Raw genomic sequence first — 22,393 nt, 5'->3', positions numbered from 1 at the left:
CAGTGAAGCACAAGCTCAGGTTTCTCACTAAAATATTTGTCAAAAAGAAGTGTGAAAAGAAATGCAACAATGCAATATTCAGTGTTGACAGCTAGATTTTTTTGTGGACATGTTCCATAAATATTGATGTTAAAGATTTCTTTTTTTGTGAAGAAATGTTTAGAATTAAGTTGATGAATCCAGATGGATCTCTATTACAATCCCCGAAGAGGGCACTTTAAGTTGATGATTACTTCTATGTGTAGAAATCTTTATTTATAATTGAATCACTTGTTTATTTTTCAAAAGGTTTTTAGTTATTTTTATATCTTTTTTTCCAAATAGTTCAAGAAAGACCACTACAAATGAGCAATATTTTGCACTGTTATACCATTTAATGAATCAGAAACTGATGACATAGTGCTTCTTTATCTCTTTTTTTCAACCAAAAATGCTTTGCTCTGATTAGGGGGTACTTGAATTAAAAAAATGTTCACAGGGGGTACATCACTGAAAAAAGGTTGAGAACCACTGTTCTAGCAACCTGAATATGTAAACAAGTACGGCTTTTATAATTATTGTCAAAATAGGCATATACAAATTATATTCTCAATAATTGTTAAACTGTAATCAAGATATGCAAACAAAACTACCATTAAGAAAGAAAGAAAAAAATAACTAAATACATAAGAGATATGTGCGAGAGATAACGCTTAAGGTTAATAAAACCAAAACCAAATAAAAGCATATTTTTTTATGACCTTTTTTGTCATCATTAGTGAGTGATATACATGTTTTATTTCAGAATAAAACAAACAAATACCAAGCCTAATGTGTCTTTCGGAAAATACACCCAACTCCGTCCTAAAATGAAGTGCGTGACGTCAGACTATCGCGCCATGAGTAAAGAAAAGAACAGCCAGCGTGGAAGAGGGCGGGGCTTCGTATTAAGGCGGGAGGGGATTTCACCATCGCGTCATCGTGTCTATTAAAGATGGCGGCTGAAGGAAGAGGGCGGGGCTTCGTATTAAGGCGGGAGGGGATTTCACCATCGCGTCATCGTGTCTATTAAAGATGGCGGCTTAAGGAAGAGCGCTTCATACTCGCTCTCCTGTGACTTCTTCATTTGCCGACGTTTTTTCTTCAAAAACAAAAATCGAGCTTTTAAATCCACTTTACGTCTATGAGGCAGAGACACGTTGACAATATGACAAAACAAGGTGAGTGTTTACTATACCTTCGATAAAGACTTTCATTTTGAGTGTCGTCGCCCGGAATATTGTAAAGGTGAATACAAGGAAGTATGCTTCAAATGGACTATTCGTTGAAAGATTATCAAGTACTCTTTCAATTTCAATTTCTTTTGAAAACCTTTACTATGATATTTGGTCACCGTTATACTTAAACATACATTAGTCCTACATAGTGTTGAATATACAGTCAATTCTGGCTATACACAACACCACAATAGATTTGAAGTGAAACGATTTGTAATTTAAGTATAGGTTAACTGTGTAGTAATAAAACAATTTGTATATGTGCCTCACGATTAAAATATCAACAGATCATAACACTTTAGAATTTTTCCTGCATAATATATTACATAATTCCCGGTTGCATTATTTTCTCATAACTATTATTAATATACTTGCTAATTAACTGGTAATAAGATGGTTACTATCTTCACTTTTAAAATGTAATACACGTATTATTTTGTACCAATATTTATGGACCTGACTGTATATTCAATATAAAACAAGTATATTTGATACAATATTTAAAATAAGTATTAAGATGGCGGCCTTTTTCTTATTATATATTTTACATACTTTACCAGAAATAAAATAGTGTAACACATTCTTAATGTATAATTATAACCCCAAAAAACTAGCAATCTTTAATTGTATTAGGTCCAATAATACTGTACTTAACATTGTTTGTTTGATATGGAATATATATTTTTCCACACACATTGAGTATGATAAATACATTGTTTAGTATTGAATTAAAACGTTTTTTTCCCCCAACATTTTCTACATTGACTACTGTAAGGAAAAAAAGCGGTGCATTAATGTATTATAAATATATGGTAGTATAAAGGTATACTTCTGGCTGTTTAAAGATCAATATTGTTCTATTTGGAGGACATTCTTGAAAAATACACTATTTTTAAGATTGTATTATATGAAATAGCGTGCCTTTTTAATGTCTTCCAGCTTTGCCATCCAATTCTGCTCCTCCAACCCCAACCTTCGCCCTCATCGGTCTGGAGCTGCGTCACCTCGGAGACCAGCTCTACTGGACATACTGCCTGCTGAGAATTCTGAAGAGGGAATCCAACGGCACATGACAGGAAAGTGCATTTGTTGGCTGTACATAAAAGAAAGCTACAAAAGGGCAAGAAAAATATAAAAGAGGCAGTTTTGAAAGGGGATGTGATTATGATGAACACCCTGATGGAAAAGCTGGACGAGGTCAACTGGCCGAGTGTGCGCTGGATGAGCTAAGAAGACCTTGGGTTGGAGCCTTCACCTCAAATATAGCGACTGTCTTATCGAGGTGACCGCAGTGAAGACAAATAATTTTTTTCTGAATGCCAAATGTGTCTTGCATGATTTGGGGGGAAAAAGTCCTGGTTGTATCTGTGGACTATGATTAAGGTGAGCCAAGAGAACAACAGGCCACCACATTAGGTGCATGTACCTAATAAAATGTGCCTTTTCAAAGACAATATTGTTTTATTGTGTCATCTACTAAACCATTTATTGAATAAAATAGATGTTCCTTATTTAATCTGAACCTACAATCCATCCATTTTCTACCGCTTGTCCCGCTCGGGGTCGCGGGGATGCTGGAGCCTATACCAGCTGCACCTGGGCCAACACAGATAACATTCACACACGAAGGTCAATTTAGTGTTGCCAATCAACCTATCCCCAGGTGCATGTCTTTGGAGGTGGGAAGAAGCCGGAGTACCCGGAGGGAACCCACACAGTCACGGGGAGAACATGCAAACTCCACACAGATACAATAGTTATTTCAAGTGTCAGCTAAAAATGCTATGAAATAAAGTAAAAATTGCGATTTTTAGAGGATTTATAAATATGACGACTAATTAGCACATTTGTCAAAAAGTAAAGAAAACGATACACATAAATCTGGCTGTGTGATTCGACGGTTTTAAGAACCGTTGTAGAATAACAACAAAAATACATTTTGCAACTGGTATCATATTTTGTTTGTAACTATTTACTTAAATGTCAACCCTCCCATTTTCCCTGGAACATGTCTTATATTTTGTCCTTCTTCATCAACCCACTACTGATGCTTTATCCTCTAATGAAAGTACAAGCACTAAAGCAATGTACCATTTGAGGATTCACAGCTTGAAATGACAGTCGACACACATGCTAATGTTAGCTTACACTGTTGCTTTAGATCTGGATGCAACAGTAATATACTCCATTGTCTCCACTTTGCTGCAGTAGTAAATGGTAAATGGGTTGTACTTGTATAGCGCCTTTCTACCTTTTTAAGGAACTCAAAGTGCTTTGACACTATTTCCACATTCACACACTGATGGCGGGAGCTGCCATGCACGGCGCTAACCAGGCCCATCAGGAGCAAGGGTGAAGTGTCTTGCTCAAGGACACAACGGACGTGACTAGGATGGTAGAAGGTGGGGATTGAACCAGTAACCCTCAGATTGCTGGCACGGCCACTCTCCCAACTTCGCCACGTAGTCCATTATCATGTTGCCTTCAATCTCCTACTTGTTAAGAAATAAACACAGGATACTGTCAAATCTCTATTGTTGAGAAATGTATCTTATTCCAAAATAGCCCCAGTACTTCTTGAATACTAGAGAATCTTCAGAAGCTGTCAAGTGGGGTACGTTGTGGTCATCTGCACTACAAAACCATGCAGATCAAGTTAAAAAACATCACTGCAACATGAGCTAAATTCAGGCACTTTAAGGATCCTTACTTTATTTTCTGTGTGGTAATACAAAAGCATACAGATACAGGAGAGAAGATCCCTTTTGTAGAATTTCATTAGATCGTACGCGTAAAATGAGTTAATAATTACATAAGATGCCGTCTCGCCTGGTCGAGCTAAATCCACTGCATGCAAACAGCCCTTCTTTCACCTTTGGGTGTGGCTATGCAGGAAAGGAAGGACGTATTAATGCCATCAGACCGTGTACACACAATCTGACATACGTAAGCCACACCTTAAGCTTTTTTGTTTTGTTTTAATTAGACCTACAGTAAAAAAAAAAAAAAAAATGAGGTCCCTTTTGTTGATAAAGGGCGGAGCCACCTGGCACCAACCTGGGCCAAATACTTAGAGATGACGCTTGGTTATGTGATGTGTACAGGAAAAAAAAGATGAAGGCTAAGACTTGAAGGACAAGTCCGCCTGAATAAAAACAAAACAGGGGGCCCTAAAGACATCTCAAACGACTAAAACGTCACAGTGAGGACGTTGTTGTTCACGGCACAACATGGCCTCACCTGCAAACAAAGTAGTGACAAAAACATCTGCGCAATAAATTCAGGGAACGTCTGGCGTCATTTGGATGAACCGCCCCTCGCATTGTGCAGAAGGTTAAGAGGAATGACGTAAAGATCGATAGCTGTGTGTAAAACATTTGTTGTCCAATCTTCCTCATCGCACCAAGCTACCTACGGCGCTATCGACTGTGCAAAATAGTTGATAAATGGCAAAACTACTCGTTATCTCACACGAAAACTGAAGTCCAGTTCTGAAAGCGCAACGCATAAGCAAGAAACTAATGAGCTTTGAATGAATCCTACGCGTGGGCCGATTAGGGCCGAACGAGTACCAACTCGCTTGGAAGTGGACAGGAAGTGGTCCTCGCTTTCCTCCTCAGGGTGTCGTGAGGGAGAAAGGAGAATCCAAGGTGAACATGGACATGAAAGGCGTCATGGGAAAGAAGGTGGTCAGCCTCCTGATTGGCTGTCCTTTTCTTAAAAGTTTTGCACTCTACCTTCCTCCTTTTGAAGTCTTCATATAATCAACATGGCGAACCCTATACGCCGCTTTTGCTCGCTGAGTAGAGTCCATGATCATTTAGAGAAGGTTCCCCAACCACCACCTTAATTGGGTGAAGACCACCACCACCAATTAGGATAATCATGTGGACCCCCCCCCCCCCCCCAACTAAATTGTCTTGTTTATGGTGAAGTCCTTCAAGCCGATTAAATAATGCACAGGTCCTTCAGGGGTTGACGGCTCACTTTAAAAAAAAAGAAAAAAAGAAAAAATAGAAGGTTCTTCCATCTCATTTAGTGAAGGCGGCTACCACAGCCCACATGAGTTCATTGCAGTTGGGCTTGGTGCTCTCCTTTTCCGGCTCCAGCTCCAGCAACGTGTGCACCCGCTTCATGCCCAGGTCGTACTCCTCGTCCTGCAGTGGAGCGAAGGCGTTCTCCAGGACGTCTGAAGAGTGGGCCAGGAGGATCAGGGCCAGCACCCGCTTGTCCATGCGGTGAGGATCGTTGACCCACTTCTCCAGGACGGAGTCCTGCACCTTCTTGACGAGGCGCTGAGGACAACACAAAAAAAAAGTGTGTGTGTGTGTGTGTGTTTAGGAACGTGAAGGTGAGTAATAATTAAATGGCCTGTAATATTTTTCCAGGAAGTGCATAGACAAAGCTGCGCCTAACAATAGGCTTAAAAAGTTTTTATGCTGCTGACTCCATTCATCCATACCATTACCAATATCGTTCACATGTATTAACTGTACATTTTTCAATTCATTCATGGTGAGTGCTATTGACAGTGTTAACAATATCCACATAATATTTAAATGACAAGGAAGTGGGAATCTTTGGGCACCTCACGATTCGATCATGATTGCGATTCAGGAGCTACAATTTCATTAAAAATGTATTATTGATGCATCTTTAATTTTTTTGTTTCACTAAAAAAGCGTTTATCACTTGCAGCTTTTAAAAACAGTGCATTTGTTATAAGACACAGTTAAATTAATTCCCATCAAATGTATCAAATGAATGGAAATGTGTACAAAACTGGAACATGAGTGCCCTATAATAAAGGAGCTTGTTGGATCTCTCGGTGAGGAGGCTCGCTACAGTCAGCCAAATTTTAGAACTGTCTGCATTTATTTACTTACAATAAATAAAATGATTATCGATTATTGACATTTACTAATTGATTTTAGAATCATCCATGTCCGAATTGCAATGCATCTAAAAATCTATTATTTCCCCCATCTCTATTTATAACTAAACAAAAGCTAAATCTACTATCTACTACTCATTTAAATCTTTTGATTTTTACCCTTAAAGTCCTCCTGTGCCCAGAGAATTATTCCAAGTTTGTAACAAACATTTTTTTTTTAAGAAAATCGATCTGATTACTCTTGTATTGATCATAAACTGATACTACCTATAATATTGACACCACCAATTCTTTGATTGATCCACCCTCCTCTTACGTGTTGTGTACTGACTGTGACAATGCTGACACATTAACAGTTATTATATTATCTTCTCTCTAGACCAGTGTTTTTCAACCACTGTGCCGCAGCACACTAGTATGCTGTGAGATACAGTCTGGTGTGCCGTGGGAGATTATCTAATTTCACCTAATTGGGTTAAAATATTTTTTGCAAACCAGTAATTATAGTCTGCAAATGATGTGTTGTTGAGTGTCTGTGCTGTCCAGAGCTCGGCAGAGTAACCGTGTAATACTCTTCCATATCAGTAGGTGGCAGCCGGTAGCTAACTGCTTTGTAGATGTCGGAAACAGCGGGAGGCAGCATGCAGGTAAAATGTTTGAAGTCAGAATGTGCCTCTCTGTCCAAGCAACTAAGTAATATGACAATAGGCCAACATGAATAGAAGAAATTGACTCGTGATTACGCTTCCAAGCCTCCTCCATTACACAGACAATCATTTCTCTCTGTACGGGGGCAACATAATGACGTAAATGACGCATTTGCAAAAAATTAGTAGAACATCATGAAAAGCAAAGTCGATATGCTTAGAACTATAAGCAAAGTCTATTGTGTCACTCTCATGTGTTTTTGTTTTTTTACAGTGCTGAAATGGGATTTGAAAAAACCGGTTCCCAGTGTATCCATTCCTTCGAATCGCTTGCCGGTATTTCAAACGATTCTCTTAACAATGCTGGCTTACGGGAATGACGCCATTACACAATTTGCGTAGAGACTTCAAACAGCAAAATGGTGACGCCCTGAACAGATTGCAACAGCGCTCGCTACTTGTAATAATTGCAAGATTGCTATTCATGAAGGAGGACATACGAGCAATATGCTGAAACATTCAAACATACAGCATGCAATAACTTTAAATAAAAGTAGCATTTTTGAACCGCGCCGATCTCATCCTCCCAGCAGCAGTAAAGCTAGCACTTCATCTGCTGTGACTACAAAAAGGTACTCACTCACCACCTATCATTTTAGCGCTATTTGTTAAATTGAAATAAATGCCTTCTCATTTAAATGAGCAAGACAAGTGACAGATTCTGACTGGCTCCGAGGTGGGCAGTAAGTACGAGTTCCAGTTCACGTCTGCCGGTAGCTTCTATTTCACTGCGGCAAGGAAAAGTTCATGCAGGGCAGACAAGCAGTGAATACGTTTGTGGTCAAAAGCTTGCACCTTGCATAAAATAAACGGCTTAAGATATCTTTGAGTTGCATGTTATGTATATGATAGCTTCACCTTAGAAACCTAAACAAACTATTCTAATATTTTGAGTTTCACCAGTATATTTTTTTCTACAAAAGATTTAAAAAGTTTTGAAAATGTAACTAAATGCTACATTCTTGCGTAAATTCCACATATATTTTATTTTGTTGAATTCTACAGAAGACTTAATTTCTTAGAATCATTTTCCAAAGTATTTAAAAAAAAAAAAATTCTCACTGTTGGCTTTGTAAGGTCACGTTACCTCTAAACGAAACAAAATTGACGTAAATTTACCTTTTTGTTTACCTCTTTTTTCCCCCAAATAAGAACCGATAAGGAACCAAATCGTTATGCAGAATCGAAAGTGGAATCAGAACCGGAAAAATCGTATTAATTCCCATCCCTAGTTATGCATAGTGTACGTGTTCTGTGACAGGCTGAGTCCTGACTTTGTGCGAGGCGGACCGAGGACGCCTGCACATACAGCAACTGAGTTTGCTGATGTTACTTTTGTGTTGTTGCGGCCAACTGTAGCCTGTGTTGTTTATGCACTCGATATTTCTGATCGACCGCCTATTTGTCAGGTATCACTGAACAACGAAGAATAGCTAAACATGCTACCCTACACACTCTAAAATACAATAAGCCATGTTATCCCCTAAACTAGAGGAGTGGGTGGCTCTTTACAGATATTGTTCGTACAGCCGAAAACACCGCATGCATAGGGCATTTTGTTCGAGAAAGGCTAAATGGCGCCTTGTACACATTGAGAACAGAGCTAGTTTGACCACCATGCATATCTAATGATAATCCAATAATCCAAGCAATAACCTGGCGCGTCTTATTTACGGATTAATTTTGGTTGTGTTTACCGACCTCGAAGAAATTTTATGTGGTACATGGTGTAATGATAAGTGTGATCGGTAGATGGCATTCACACATAAAAGTTATGTGTGGCCTGCAGGCTGACGCCTGTTCAATAAATGACTCTAGCAAGGATAGGTTAGCATGCCCAAAGCTTTATGTTTTATTGAGAATATTGAACATACACATGGCACTCAAAAATGTGTCAAAATATTTTAGTACTTAACTTTTTTTTACTTTACTTTGGTAAGGTACAAAGCCGCACCGCTTGATGAATTGTCAGCGCATTACGGCTACCATAGTCAAGACGTACTGTGCTGGAACATACGAGTACTATTATGATGTGTACCTATTAGGAGACATTAGCTGGCATTTTTTTTCAACCTGTGATGCAAAACCAACTTTTCTTACCCATTGGTTCCTGCTGTTGTGTATATAGAATCTGCATAAGTCCCGAAAATGTGCGCCTTGTTCGCCATTGTAGCCTGCGGCGTAGTCAATAAGCTCCTTCTTTTTCTCTATCCTCTTGTTGCGGGGCATTCATCTTCCGCTGTTGCCACTTCTAATAAAAAGTAGCGTATAGTTTGAACTTATATGTCAGAAGACTCAATACGGCAGAGCAAAAAACAACCGGTACAACAAAGATGATGAGGAGAAGACGCCGTCGAAAGGCAGCCACATACATATGACCGGCCACAGAAGGGCGCATGTTGAAGAGAGTGTCAGAAAGCAGCTTGAAGATGGTCTTAAAACATAAGTTAAGCAACATTTTGACCAAAGAACCACCATTACATGTTATGTAGACCACAAGGAAGTGTTTTAAATGTAGAAAAATAAATCATAATGTGACCCCTTTAATGAGTCTTATAATCCGGAGCACCTTTTGTATGAAAATAAACCCGCTCATCGGCAATGCGCCTTATAATGCGGTGCGCTCTATGGTCTGAAAAATACGGTACATGGTATTGGCTCAATACCCAAATTTGTAATATCGCTCAAAACTAATGTAAAATATCCAAACAGAATAAGAAGTGCTTATTACATTTTAAGATAAGTGTAGCCAGAACTATGTTACAGCAGAAAGTAATGATCTATTAATAGTAGATTAATAATATCCATCCATCCATCCATTTTCTACCGCTTATTCCCTTTTGGGGTCGCGGGGGGCGCTGGAGCCTATCTCAGCTACAATCGGGCGGAAGGTGGGGTACACCCTGGACAAGTCGCCACCTCATCGCAGGGCCAACACAGATAGACAGACAACATTCACACTCACATTCACACACTAGGGCCAATTATTAATAATAGTTTTGAGAAAATAATACACCGGAAGTGACACAATATGTTACCAACAGGTCAGCAGTTAAATTACGACCCTTTGGAACCCATTTTGGAATGGTTCTATCATGATATACATGCCAAATAATATACCATGGTATATATAATTATTGTAGAGGGCTGCAAGATATATTGCGATGTAGACATTTTACCCAGGACTGTTTTGTTAGGATGGGCCACTAGAAAATTGAAATAGCCGCTAAACTCAAACGGAAAAAGACAGCAACACAACTTGGTTTAAGGGTAACACAAAGGAGGGTAAGATAAAGTATTTTCTTAGCATGCGCACAATATCACTACTGGGCGACATGCAGTAAAATAATTGCGGGTAAATGCTGATTTTATATGCAGCTCTGTAACAATCAGAGAATGGGCAGGTGTACCTAATGTTGTGACCGGAAAATCTATATATTTGAAGAAGTTTATTTTCTATTGTGTTTGGAACAAAAACAGCGGTTACAGTATGTCTGTCTTAAGATATGTTCAAAAGTGTACATTTTCAAAAGATAAAGTCTGATACTTTTGGAAGCCAGTCCGTGAGTTAATCAAAGTGCAGTTATTAATCACAGTTTTTCAATAATTTTAGTATAAAACGGTAATACTAGTTTTACAGCAGTTATCATTAATACGGTTTATCGTTACATCACTATATGGTACACAGTAAACTGCAAGCTTTGGTTGTACACATTTAGGAAAATGTGCAGCTGTGTACTAAATGATCACCTGTTTGATGGTGCTGTTGGTGAGTGGATGTGTGGTCATGTCGAAAAGCAAGAAGTTCTGTTTCTCTGTGGTGAGGACACCTTTCTCTACCAGGTTTTTGGCCAGACGTTCCCTGACATTCCTCAGCTGGTAATGCAGCTTCAAAGGATTCCAGGTCTCCCCTGGAGAACAAGAACGCTATTTTACACTTTGTAAGCATATGTAAGTTTATTTAAAACAAGAACAGCACACATTAATAAACATTCATGTAAATGTGCCAGTGTTAGCTATAGAGCTCATTTTAACTGTGGTCCCTGGGCAAGGTATAAAATGCCTGCAATTAATACTCTTGCCTTGTCCCGCTGATGATTGTTTGAACATTTTCCTTCAAAAGGTGCAAATAAACTCACCACTTAGCAGTTCTATCCAGCTCTGGACAGTCTCTGGAGGCTGAGTTTCCTTGATGTGCTTCAAGGCCTCATCCAGCAGCACGTCTCCTGTTGGGGCGTCAGACTTGCAGATCACCTTTGGCAAACAGAAGCAAACATTTATGAATACCGTCACAGCTGTCCTTACATCCTGGGTGAACAGGAACAAGTTCCATTGTGTTCGTTCAAGTAAACTCCTTTTAGCATGAATACTGATCATAGATAAACAATCACATGGTGTAAAATGTCTCCAAGGCTTAGGTATTAGCATAAACACAAACACTTAAAACATATATCATCTTCTGACACCTGAACATTACCGAAATATAACACACAAGTGTATAGACTATACAACTTCAATGTCTGGATAGAGCTTCTCATTCAAAGACATGAGGAAACTGTTAAGAGGACCGTTCAGATTAGTTTGGAGTCTTTTTAATGTTTTCTATTAGGAATGCAACGATGAATCGATTAAATTGATTAGAAAAAAGCTTTGATTCATCATTTCATGCTTGCAACTAATAAAAATGTACAAAATCTTGAACCGCATCAAGTGCCAGGACCTTCAAATTTACGAACATGGTTTCTTTACAACCACTGCAATAGAGCGCACATAAGAGCAATGGTGTGTGGGTGCCATGATCTGTATGAAGATATCTGCTGACGTAACGAAGACAAAATATGTCACTAAAGTCTCAAATTCCAAATGACTTGTAAAGAGAAAGATTGAAAGAAGGCAAATATGTTTTATAAATATCTCTGCCATGCCTCCAAGGTTTGATTTCAAATGTTTGGGACTTACTTGTATCTCAAAAAGACAAAAAAAGCTACCAACAGGTAAGAAACGTTGGTTTTGCATAATAGGACCCCTTTAACCCAATATTAATTTGTGACATAAGAGAAATGACTTAAAGGGGTCCTATTATGTTTTTTTTCCTACATTTTAACACTTTCTTACGGTCTATTACATAACATGTAATGGTGGTTCTTTGGTCAACATTTTGCATATATTTTGGTTTTACAAACCCTCTTCAAACCGCTTTCTGACCGTCTCTTCAGGATGCGCGTTTTGTGGGAGGTCTTATTTACGTGCCTACACTTCACATCTGTCTTCTCCCCATCAGCCATGTTGTAGTTTTTAGTGCTTCCGTAGCCAGTTTACTCACGACCAGTGTTGGGTTAGTTACTGAAAAGCAGTAACTAGTTACAGTTACTAGTTACTTCATTTCAAAAGTAACTCAGTTACTAACTCAGTTACTTACACCAAAAAGTAATGCGTTACTGTGAAAAGTAACTATTTAGTTACTTATTTTTTCTTTTTTTTTTAAAGCTCCAATTAATGCCCTTTTAGCATTTATTTCAGTACTGTTATTGCACTGGAGGATAATACAATCTGTTGATCAACTTGACATGCATTTGCATCACTCAACTCTGCTAAGCCATGTGGTCTACATACAACACACAAAGACAAAGATATGTTACAAAGGCCAATTTGTTTCTGGCCAGAACAAATTGACAAAACTATTTTAAATAGCTGCAACATAACATACATAAGTAACAAACAGCATAATAACAGCATAGATGTAAACCAAGAAAGGCACACACTACATACACAAAGTCTAACCAGGCATTTTCTTCCTCAAGTAATTCTTATACAAAATCATGTCTGAAACCCAGAACACTCTACACATTTCCCCAGTTTTAGTTTAGAGATAAGGAACGATTGGCCTGGCCCACTAGCATCCCTCTTTATGTTTGTGAACTTTATAGTCTATACATTTAGAGTGATGTGATAATCAAACACTCTAGAAGTCTAGAATGAAAGAGTATATAAGAGAATTGACAGCAACATTCCCTCTCAGGAGCGCGCCTGTGCAATTGCGCACTGCTCAAGCGTCCTCTGCGCACGGCAAATCTATGCCATGCACAAAATCAAATAAAAAAATAAGCGCATAACAATTTTCGACACGACACGGACACGACAGAGAAAACCGTTTTCGTCATCATTGTTCAAATATTGTAACGTCTGTCGAGACGCTTTGAGGACATGAATTCCATCCATCACTTTACTGAGCAAAACTCTTTACTGTCGGCCATAAACACATCACCAAAACATTAGTAAAAAAAATGATATCTAGCAAAACTGGTCATTTTCTGCAGTACAAACCAGACCAAAAGCAACTTTGTTATATTAACAGCAGCCGCTCGCTCTCTCACGTGCGCCAACACTTGCACATATGGCACTTAGCCAGTGATGCGTTTACAGCCACACAAAAAGTCGGACAACTCCAACACCACACATAAAGTGTCATTCCAGGTCGTTACACTATGATTTACCAATCAAATGTGTGCTTATTCTAGTGTCATTTATTAGGAATCTTAATTTATAAATATTAATCATTAAATGCTGTTAGTATATTAAATAAATACTAATAAAAATATATTTATTACAAACAGGAAGTTGCAGGAATGTACACATGATCCCCTGCTTACATCTCATTGTGCAACATGTGAATGTTTTAATGGGAACTAAATGCAATGTCTGAAAGGGTACAAATTATTTCCAAAGCTGGACCTCCACCCAGACAAACAATACAAGTACACAGTTCATGAAAAACAATATTTTTTGTTATTGTCATTATAAGTGGGCCTAAACACTTATATTAGAAATGGAAATGACTGCTGTCATTTGATTATAATAATAAGAGAATGTTGTCTGTCTATCTGTGTTGGCCCTGTGATGAGGTGGGGACTTGTCCAGGGTATACCCTGCCTTCCGCCCGAATGCAGCTGAGATAGGCTCCAGCGACCCCGAAAGGGACAAGCGGTAGAAAATGGATGGATGGATGGAGATGTAAGTTGTTATTTAGTGAGGTTTGGGACAGGTGTGCTGCTGGTGTAGCCACAGTGTGCACGTCTAAAGTTGCTCACATGGACTCCACTCAATGCTCAGGGACTTTTTGCATTTGCTCACACATGAACAATTAGAGGGAACATTGATTGACAGAGTGTGTACCTTCAGCGGTGAATGGTGGTGGTGGTGGTGGAGGTGAAATGGCATCAGAGTCTCTGTCTCTCTTTACTAGCTTCGTCGAAGCATGTTGCTATGTAGCTTGTTTCAGCAGATTTGAATTGCTGTTTTGGGCAGTAGATGGCATCTTTGATCCAAAGCACAATTTACATTTAACTAAAATGTTATTTTCTTTGTGCTCGACAAAAGAAAAGTAGTGAAAATATCTCCATGTTAGCAAACTCGACTTCTGGCTCCGCCATGATCAGACACACCCCCCCCCCCTCGCTCCCCACACTCACACTCAGACACACCCACACAGAGCGCATGTCTCTCTCTCTTCTCCGGCTTGTGACACAAGAAGAATCAGAACGATGACACAGCGCGCTCCGATAAAACACACTTTATACTACATAAAAAGTAACGTAAAATAACGCAGTAACGCATCATGTAGTAACGGTAACTGAGTTACTGAATATAAAAAAATAACGCGTTAGATTACTAGTTACCGCCGAAACTAACGGCGTTACAGTAACGCGTTACTTTGTAACGCGTTAGTCCCAACACTGCTCACGACAGATCAAAGTTTGAACTATACGCAAATTTGTGTTAGAAATCGCAACAGCAGTGGATGTATGTGCATGTACGAGCCAGTCTGCCCCACAACAAGAGGATATAGAGAAATAAGGAACTTACTGACTATTAGAGAGTCAGACTACAATAGTGGACTTGCTCAAAGCACTTTGGGTAAATTGCGACCATATATAGAGATATCCGCTGATGTCACATTTGAGAAAAACATTACAAATTGGGCCAATTCCAAACGGCTCATTTGGAGGTAGTCTGAAGGAAGGCAAGATTGTATTACAAATATTACCGCCATGCCTCCATGGTTTGTTTTCAAATTTTCGTGACTTACTCAGATCCCAAATACACAAAAACAGGTACCAATAGGTAAGAACAGTCGGTTTTGCGTAAGACGGCCTTTTTAAAAGGGAACTGCACTTTTTTTGGAACTTTGCCTATCGTTCACAATCATTATAAGAGACAAGAACACGTGTCTTTTTTAGGGGGGGATTTTAAAGTTGATAAAAAACGCTTGTCAGTCGCGGCGAGTGGGAGTACCGGTAATTGTTGTAGCCTTCAAAACCCCCTTCAAAACACTCTAAAACAACTTCAAAACCCTACATCAACATTTTAAATACACACTGCAAGTCTATATATAATGTAGTAACAGACACGTCGATAACAACATGCAATATGTTCAATATTTACCTTATTTTGGTCATTTTAATCAATAGCGGGACTTCCTTCGCTGGCACATTTATTTTTACGTTTTCATAGCAGCGTATATGTCCAACCTCTGGAAACAAACGCGAATGTGTTCTAATCATTGCAGACTTGCTAACAGACAATGAAGACAGCTATTTTTGGACAAATAAGGGTTCACATCCTTATCATTATGAAGCTGAATATACAAACAGACGATGAACTATTGCTTATAGAGGGAAACACGAAGAAGAGGGTGAGACGTTGGAGCAGACGGAAGCCGAGAGAGTTAGGTCGGTGCGACTTGGTCAAGCTGCAAATCAGTAACTTTTGAGCCAAGCTATGCCAAAGTAATGGAGTGCCTAAACCAACTGGAAGCGTCTTTGGCCAGCTTGACCAAACGGACAACTGTCCATCGAGTAAGTCACTAAGTTCATAATATCACCGTACAATACAGTGTATGCGCTGTGAAGCGAGCTGTGTAAAAACAAAACATGAAATGTAGGCTAATACTTTACGGATTCTATAATATGATTGTTAATGTTTTTCAGTCAGTACAGGTTATTGTCCTATCACATTGAGTTGTGCTTTAAAAATTCAAACACTACTCGGGTGCTCGCTTTTACGTATAATACTGTAGCACGCCGAGGTGTTATTACGATAGTATTGTTGGCGGGTTTTGAATGCATTTTTAAAGTGATTTAGAAGTAGAATGAATTGCTCCCTTTAGCCGCATTACTAGTCATCTATAACGAGACGATTTTTATATGTTAGAAAGCTAAAAAAACAAAAAACTTCTGTCTTGTTGTTTCTCATAACGATTGTGAACGACAGGTAAAATTCCCCCAAAAAGTGCTGTTCTGCTTTAAAGTTTTCCACAAAAGCTTTCCTTATAGCTTCCGTTTCTCTAAGAGGGCTCATTGGTGGCTCTGGCATGCACATGACAGCATGTAAACGCATCTGGCGAGTAATTTTTTCCACAGCATTTTTTAGATTGTCAGTTATTCACAATCCTTATGTAAGACAAGAACATGTGGTTTTTTTTATGCATTCTAACAAGTAAATAAATGCGAGCAAAAGTCCGCCCACAATGGAGCCCATGGGAGTCCCTCTATTATGCCTATGAAGCGCTTAAAGAAAACATTTAATCACCTCCATCAAAGTTTATTATACACACTTTAAGTATAAATGTAATGACGTAACAGGCACATTTATAATAACATGTAATATTCACGTAATTTGCTCATTTTAAGCATGCGGGGGTGCAATAATTTAAAAACCGCATCATAACGTTGGCTTTTTCCTTCAACAACATCACTGATTACTACTCACTGCAGACTTCATGAAAGCCAACAAAGATAATAAAACATAATTTACTGTACAATGTCTGCTGTCACTGAGATACAGACTGTTAGGATGTTGATATATTCCTGTTTATATGAACAATGACTCATAATCCTTGCGAAGAAAAAAGACGTGCAACCACGCGTCTTTTTGTCTCATAATGATTGTGAACAATAGGAACATTTAAAAAAAAAAAGTGTAATTCCCCGTTAAGGACGCAACTATGATGTTTACGCCCGCAACCAAGCGTCTTTTCGTGTCTTTTTCGTGATTTCCGAGTCTAAATTGGACCCCTAAGTTGACCGACTTGTCAAATCATGTCCTCATCCTTCTACGATCAAGGTGAGAGGCATTATTTATAATCTAGAAACAAACTTTCATTAGATCTGAGGTAATGCAGCAGCTCACCAGCTGATGTCAATATAGCATGTGATCACGGCGCCGTTGTAATAGTTTGTCTGCGTTAGCTCTTATAATAACAGTATCACTAATGTATGGTTATTGTCAGACCACGAAATATAAATGGAGTATTGTTGGCGGTTTTTGAATGGTTATTTTGTGGGCTTTATGAGCGGAATACAGAACTCCATTGTAAGCAGACATTTATTTACAAATTATGCATTTAAAAAATACACCAGTCTTTTTGTCTCTCATAATGATTGTGAACAATAGGAACATTTGGGGAAAAAAAAGTGTAATTCCCCTTTAAGGATGATGAGATTCCACCACCCCCTGCGACCCCAAGCGGTAGAAAATGAATGGATGGACGCAACCATGATGTTTACATAAATGACTTTCTTCTGGCTTCTGCTTAGTTCAAACAGTGTTTTTCAACCTTTTTTGAGCCAAGGCACATTTTTTGCATTGAAAAAATCCAGAGGCACACCACCAGCAGAAACCATTAAAAAACGAAACTCAGTTGACAGTAAAAAGTCGTTCTCGCAATTGTTGGATACGACTTTAAACCATAACCAACCATGCATCACTATAGCTCTTGATTCAAAGTAGGTGTACTGTCACGACCTGTCACATCACGCTGTGACTTATGTAGAGTTTTTTTGCTGTTTTCCTGTGTGTAGTGTTTTAGTTCTTGTCTTGCGCTCCTATTTTGGTTGCTTTTCCTGTTTTGTTGATGTTTTCCTGTAGCAGTTTCATTTCTTTAAACGCTATTCCCCGCATCTGCTTCGTTTTAAGCAATCAAGACTAATTACGTTGTTGCTATCCTTCTTTGTGGGGACATTGTTGATTGTCATTGACAGTGTTATCACCAGGAAAGATGAGGTCACCTACCTAGGTTCCATTCTAGAGGCTAATCTTTCCTGTGATAAAATGGTAACCAAGGTAATCAAAAAGGTCAACCAACGAACAAGATTTCTCTCCAGAATCTCCTCTCTGGTCAACAAAAGCACCATGAAGATTCTAGCGGGAACTCTCATTCAACCCTTTTTCGATTACGCTTGCACCTCCTGGTACCCCAGCACCTCCAAAACCCTCAAATCTAGACTCCAAACATACCAGAACAAGCTAGTCAGGTTACTTCTAGACCTCCACCCCAGATCACAACTCACTCCTACCCACTTCTCCAAAGTGGGCTGGCTCAGGGTGGAGGACAGAGTAAAACAACTTGCACTGAGCCTAGTCTATAAAATTCGCAACCCCTCCCTGATACCAAGTACATGTCAAACTACTTCCATAACGTAAATGACCGCCATAACCACAACCCCAGGGGGAGCTCCACAAACCACGTTAAACCCAGATTCCGATCCAACAGAGGTCTTAACTCATTCTCCTTCTATGCCACATCAATATGGAATGCACTCCCAACAGGTAAAAGAAAGTGCATGTCTATCCTCCTTCAAAACCGCACTAAAAGAACACCTCCAGGCAACTACTACCCTAGACTAACACCCTCCCCCCACCACATCCCACCTCCCCGGATTGTAAATAATCAAATGCATATACTTGTTCTTATGCTTTCTGAGCTCACTATGTTCACTGCTCGCTGTACATATTCTACAAAGTCAGACCTATACTGTTACAATGTCCATTTCTCCGATGATATAATTGTTAATGACAGAAGTGATGATATCAACCAAACCTAACCCCCCGCCCCAAACCCCTCCGCATCCCACCCCTGGATTGTAAATAATGTAAATAATTCAATGTATATACTCTGATGATTAACTTGTGTGATGACTGTATTATGCGGATAGTATATATTTGTACCATGAATTGATTAACGTGGACCCCAACTTAAACAAGTTGAAAAACATTACCATTTAGTGGTCAATTGTACGGAATATGTACTGTACTGTGCAATCTACTAATAAAAGTTTCAATCAATCAATCAGTCATGCCATGTACGAATGTAATTTATGGACGCCGTCTGCTCCACACGCTGTAAGTCTTTGCTGTCGTCCAGCATTCTGTTTTTGTTCAGTATTAGCTTCGTTTTGCATAGCTACCCCTAAGCCTCAATGCCGTTTCTTAGCGGCACTCGCCTTTTGTTTATTGTTGGTTTAAGCGTTAGATACCTTTTTACCTACACGGTGCCTCCCGCTTATTGCCTCAATGCCGTTTCTTAGCGGCACTCGCCTTTTGTTTATTGTTGGTTTAAGCGTTAGATACCTTTTTACCTACACGCTGCCTCCCGCTTATTGTGATCACGACAAACCATGTTCTCGACATCTACAAAGCAATTAGCTACCTTCTGCCACCTACTGATATGGAAGAGTATTACACGGTTACTCTGCCGAGCTCTAGACAGCACAGACACTCAACAACGGCACATAATTTACGTATTATAATTAGTGGTTTGCAAAAAATATTTTTAACCGGATTAGGTGAAATGACATAATCTCCCACGCACAACAGATTGTATCTTGGTTGAAAGACACCTAACGCTAGTTATAGCACCACCTGCTGCTCTGGCATGCAGAGGACAGCCTGCAAACAACACCAGGTGAAGCATTTTTCAGCATCGGTTAGAACTGGCATATTTGAAGTTCCTTTTTTCCTCTCCTAACCTTCCGAGAGAGCAGACTTTTTCTCCTCATGCCGCAGGCCTCCAGCTGTAGCCTTCCCCGGAGAGCCAACTCGATGAGCATGCACCCTCGAAGGCCAGAGGAAATGCAGTCGTTCCAGAAGGACGTGTAGCCCTATGGAGGAGAAAAAAAACATCAGTTTAAAAAGGTGTGCTTGTTAGCTCGCCGATGTGCTGGCAAGTCGGCCCACTGAGAGTTAGCCAACTCCAGTGAACAAACAAAGTCACGTCACTAGTGGCAAGTTGACAAGAAAAGTGTCAAAGTAACGTTGCAGTTAGTTAGCTAGCTAGTAAACACAAGTGTCACAAACAATGCAGTTAATCTTCAGAAAATGGAAGGTTGTGTTGACATCGTTGCTCTTTAAAACGGTTAATAACAATTTGCGGTTCTGAGGCAACGCTAATGTTATCTTTAGCAAGTTAGCTAACCCGTGTGACGGCTTTTTAAAAAGGCAATAAGAAGATCACCTCTCGGTCCTTGAGGCCCAAGAGCAACACCTCCTCCATTAGTGTCAATCGAGTCTCCTTCGAGTCCCCCTTGTCGTCCTCTTCCTCCTCGCCGCGGCGCGCGTCTTCCTCCTCCCCGTCGGGCTCCCTCTCCCTGTCGGCGGCGGCGCTACGGGTGGCCTCGGTCCTCCGCTGGACGAGGCCCGAGGTTCTCTGCGTCAGAGAAGCCATAGCTGGCGCTGCGAAACGGCACGATCCGGAGAAAAGTGGCTTCCTCGAGTGAGTAGAAAGCCGCCCAGCATGTACGCTGAATGTTAAATATGTTGAATTTGTGCGTGTGTGTGGAAAAATCGCCCGCGGAAGGAGTCAAAAGCAGCCGTTAACAGTTTAAGCCGTCGGATTCTCAAGCTTCTTCGACTCAGCCTACTTCCTGATCCAACATGGTGGAAGGGGGAGTGACGTCGCCGAATGCTGGCGTGAACGTAACATGAAAGCATCTTTGTTACATTCAAAGCAGTCGGAAATAGCACAACTTTCAAGTATTAACGTTTCAACACGGGGTTTTAGTTCAAAAACATAACATTTGTATATAATTATACACATGAGGTAGATTCATGCTGAAGTATTTTTTGTGTGAAGTCGCAACAGAGTGAGTTAAGTTAAAAGCTCGTGATAAAGCTACTTTGTGTTCACTAATCACCGCTCAGAATTGTATGCACGCTATGTATTTATTGCTCAGCATAATGTTAGTTATTATCAATTTAGTTGGTCTATTTTTACTCCTGCATTTATTCTTTATTTGTAAATAATCAAATGTAAATAATCAAATGTAGACACTTTTTCTTATACTTTCTGATCTCTATCTCTGTGTCCACTACTTGCTGTGCATATCCTACCAAGTCAGTCCTACACTGTTCCAATGTCCATTTCTCTGATGATGCAATTGTTGATGACTGAAGTGTCAACCAAACCTAAACCCCCCCTCCATATCCCACACACCGGATTGTCCATCCATCCATTTACTACCGCTTATTCCCTTCGGGGTCGCGGGGGCGCTGGAGCCTATCTCAGCTACAATCGGGCGGAAGGCGGGGTACACCCTGGACAAGTCGCCATCTCATCGCAGGGCCAACACAGATAGACAGACAACATTCACACACTAGGGACCATTTAGTGTTGCCAATCAACTTATCCCCAGGTGCATGTCTTTGGAGGTGGGAGGAAGCCGGAGTAAATCATTCAATGTATATACTCTGATGATTATCTTGTGTGATGACTGTATTATGAAAATAGTATATATCTGTTTCATGAATCAATTTAAGTGGACCCCGACTTAAACAAGTTGAAAAACGTATTCGGGTGTTACCATTTAGTGGTCAGTTGTACGGAATATGTACTTCACTGTGCAATCTACTAATAAAAGTTTCAATCAATCAATCAAAGTCATCAGAGATGGGATTGTTCTTTAAATATAGGCTCCAGTAACCCCGAGAGGGAAAAGCGGTAGAAAATGTAATGGATGGCTGGTTATTTGTTTTAATCAACGAAACAATTACTGCTAGCGGTTATAAGATAAGGTGTGGATCATATTAATTTAAATTTACACAAATATTACTCAAATGCTGGGTATTATTCTGAAATATGATTATACAGTTAGTGTATTTTTGTAATGGTTTCATTGTAAACATTCCACAAGGTGGTGCCATGTACATCATGCTTTTACATTGTTTTAATTGTAGCACAAGCTCACTTTAATAATACAGAACAAATGCACTAATGATACGAATACTATGAATGCGTGTTCAGTATAAAAAAGCATAAATAATAATTACCGTAACAGTATTTCCTGAGACATTGAGAAGATCTTCTTCTGCCTTCTCCTCTAAGGCATGTTGAAATGTGCAAGCATAAACATGTGATGTACTTCATACGAATGTTATTGTTATAGAGTATAATTATATTAATGTACAGAGGTGGAAAGTGTACTCAAATTTAGACTTATTGTTACTTTGCTGAAATTTTACAAAGTAAAAGTAGGCCAGCAAATCTACTCGAGTACAAGTAAAAAAATAAAAAAAAGTAACTGAGCCTAAATGTATTCAAAGTAAATCTTACTTTTAAGCAGGGGACACTTAAATGGAAAAAGGTGGTACTCAAAACAGGTGTTCTTACATGAAACAAAAACAATGAATTGATTAATTGTGAAGATAGTGTAAGTGCACAAATAAATTACATCAGTATAATTGATTAGTATTTGTTTGTTGTA

At 39.4% G+C, this 22,393-nt stretch overlaps 1 protein-coding gene and 1 long non-coding RNA gene across 2 annotated transcripts; one reads left to right on the top strand and one right to left on the bottom strand.

Moving 5' to 3' along the window:
* Positions 1 to 991: 991 nt before the first annotated feature.
* Positions 992 to 2,710, top strand: LOC133574993 (uncharacterized). Its single transcript, XR_009811445.1, has 2 exons — positions 992 to 1,199; positions 2,196 to 2,710. It is a non-coding gene; the product is annotated as an uncharacterized lncRNA (long non-coding RNA).
* Positions 2,711 to 3,942: 1,232 nt separating this feature from the next.
* LOC133574992 (Golgi phosphoprotein 3-like) lies at positions 3,943 to 20,584 on the bottom strand. The gene is made up of 5 exons (XM_061927425.1): positions 20,149 to 20,584; positions 19,664 to 19,795; positions 10,997 to 11,111; positions 10,608 to 10,768; positions 3,943 to 5,551 (listed from the first exon to the last, which is right to left on the bottom strand). The coding sequence occupies exons 1-5, from the start codon at positions 20,356 to 20,358 to the stop codon at positions 5,288 to 5,290; spliced, it is 882 nt and encodes a 293-aa protein (XP_061783409.1). The 5' UTR covers positions 20,359 to 20,584; the 3' UTR covers positions 3,943 to 5,287.
* Positions 20,585 to 22,393: the final 1,809 nt, after the last annotated feature.

The sequence above is a fragment of the Nerophis lumbriciformis genome, linkage group LG32, assembly GCF_033978685.3.
Source record: "Nerophis lumbriciformis linkage group LG32, RoL_Nlum_v2.1, whole genome shotgun sequence".
Lineage (NCBI taxonomy): Eukaryota > Metazoa > Chordata > Actinopteri > Syngnathiformes > Syngnathidae > Nerophis > Nerophis lumbriciformis.
This window is presented reverse-complemented; position numbering and strand designations above follow the sequence as displayed.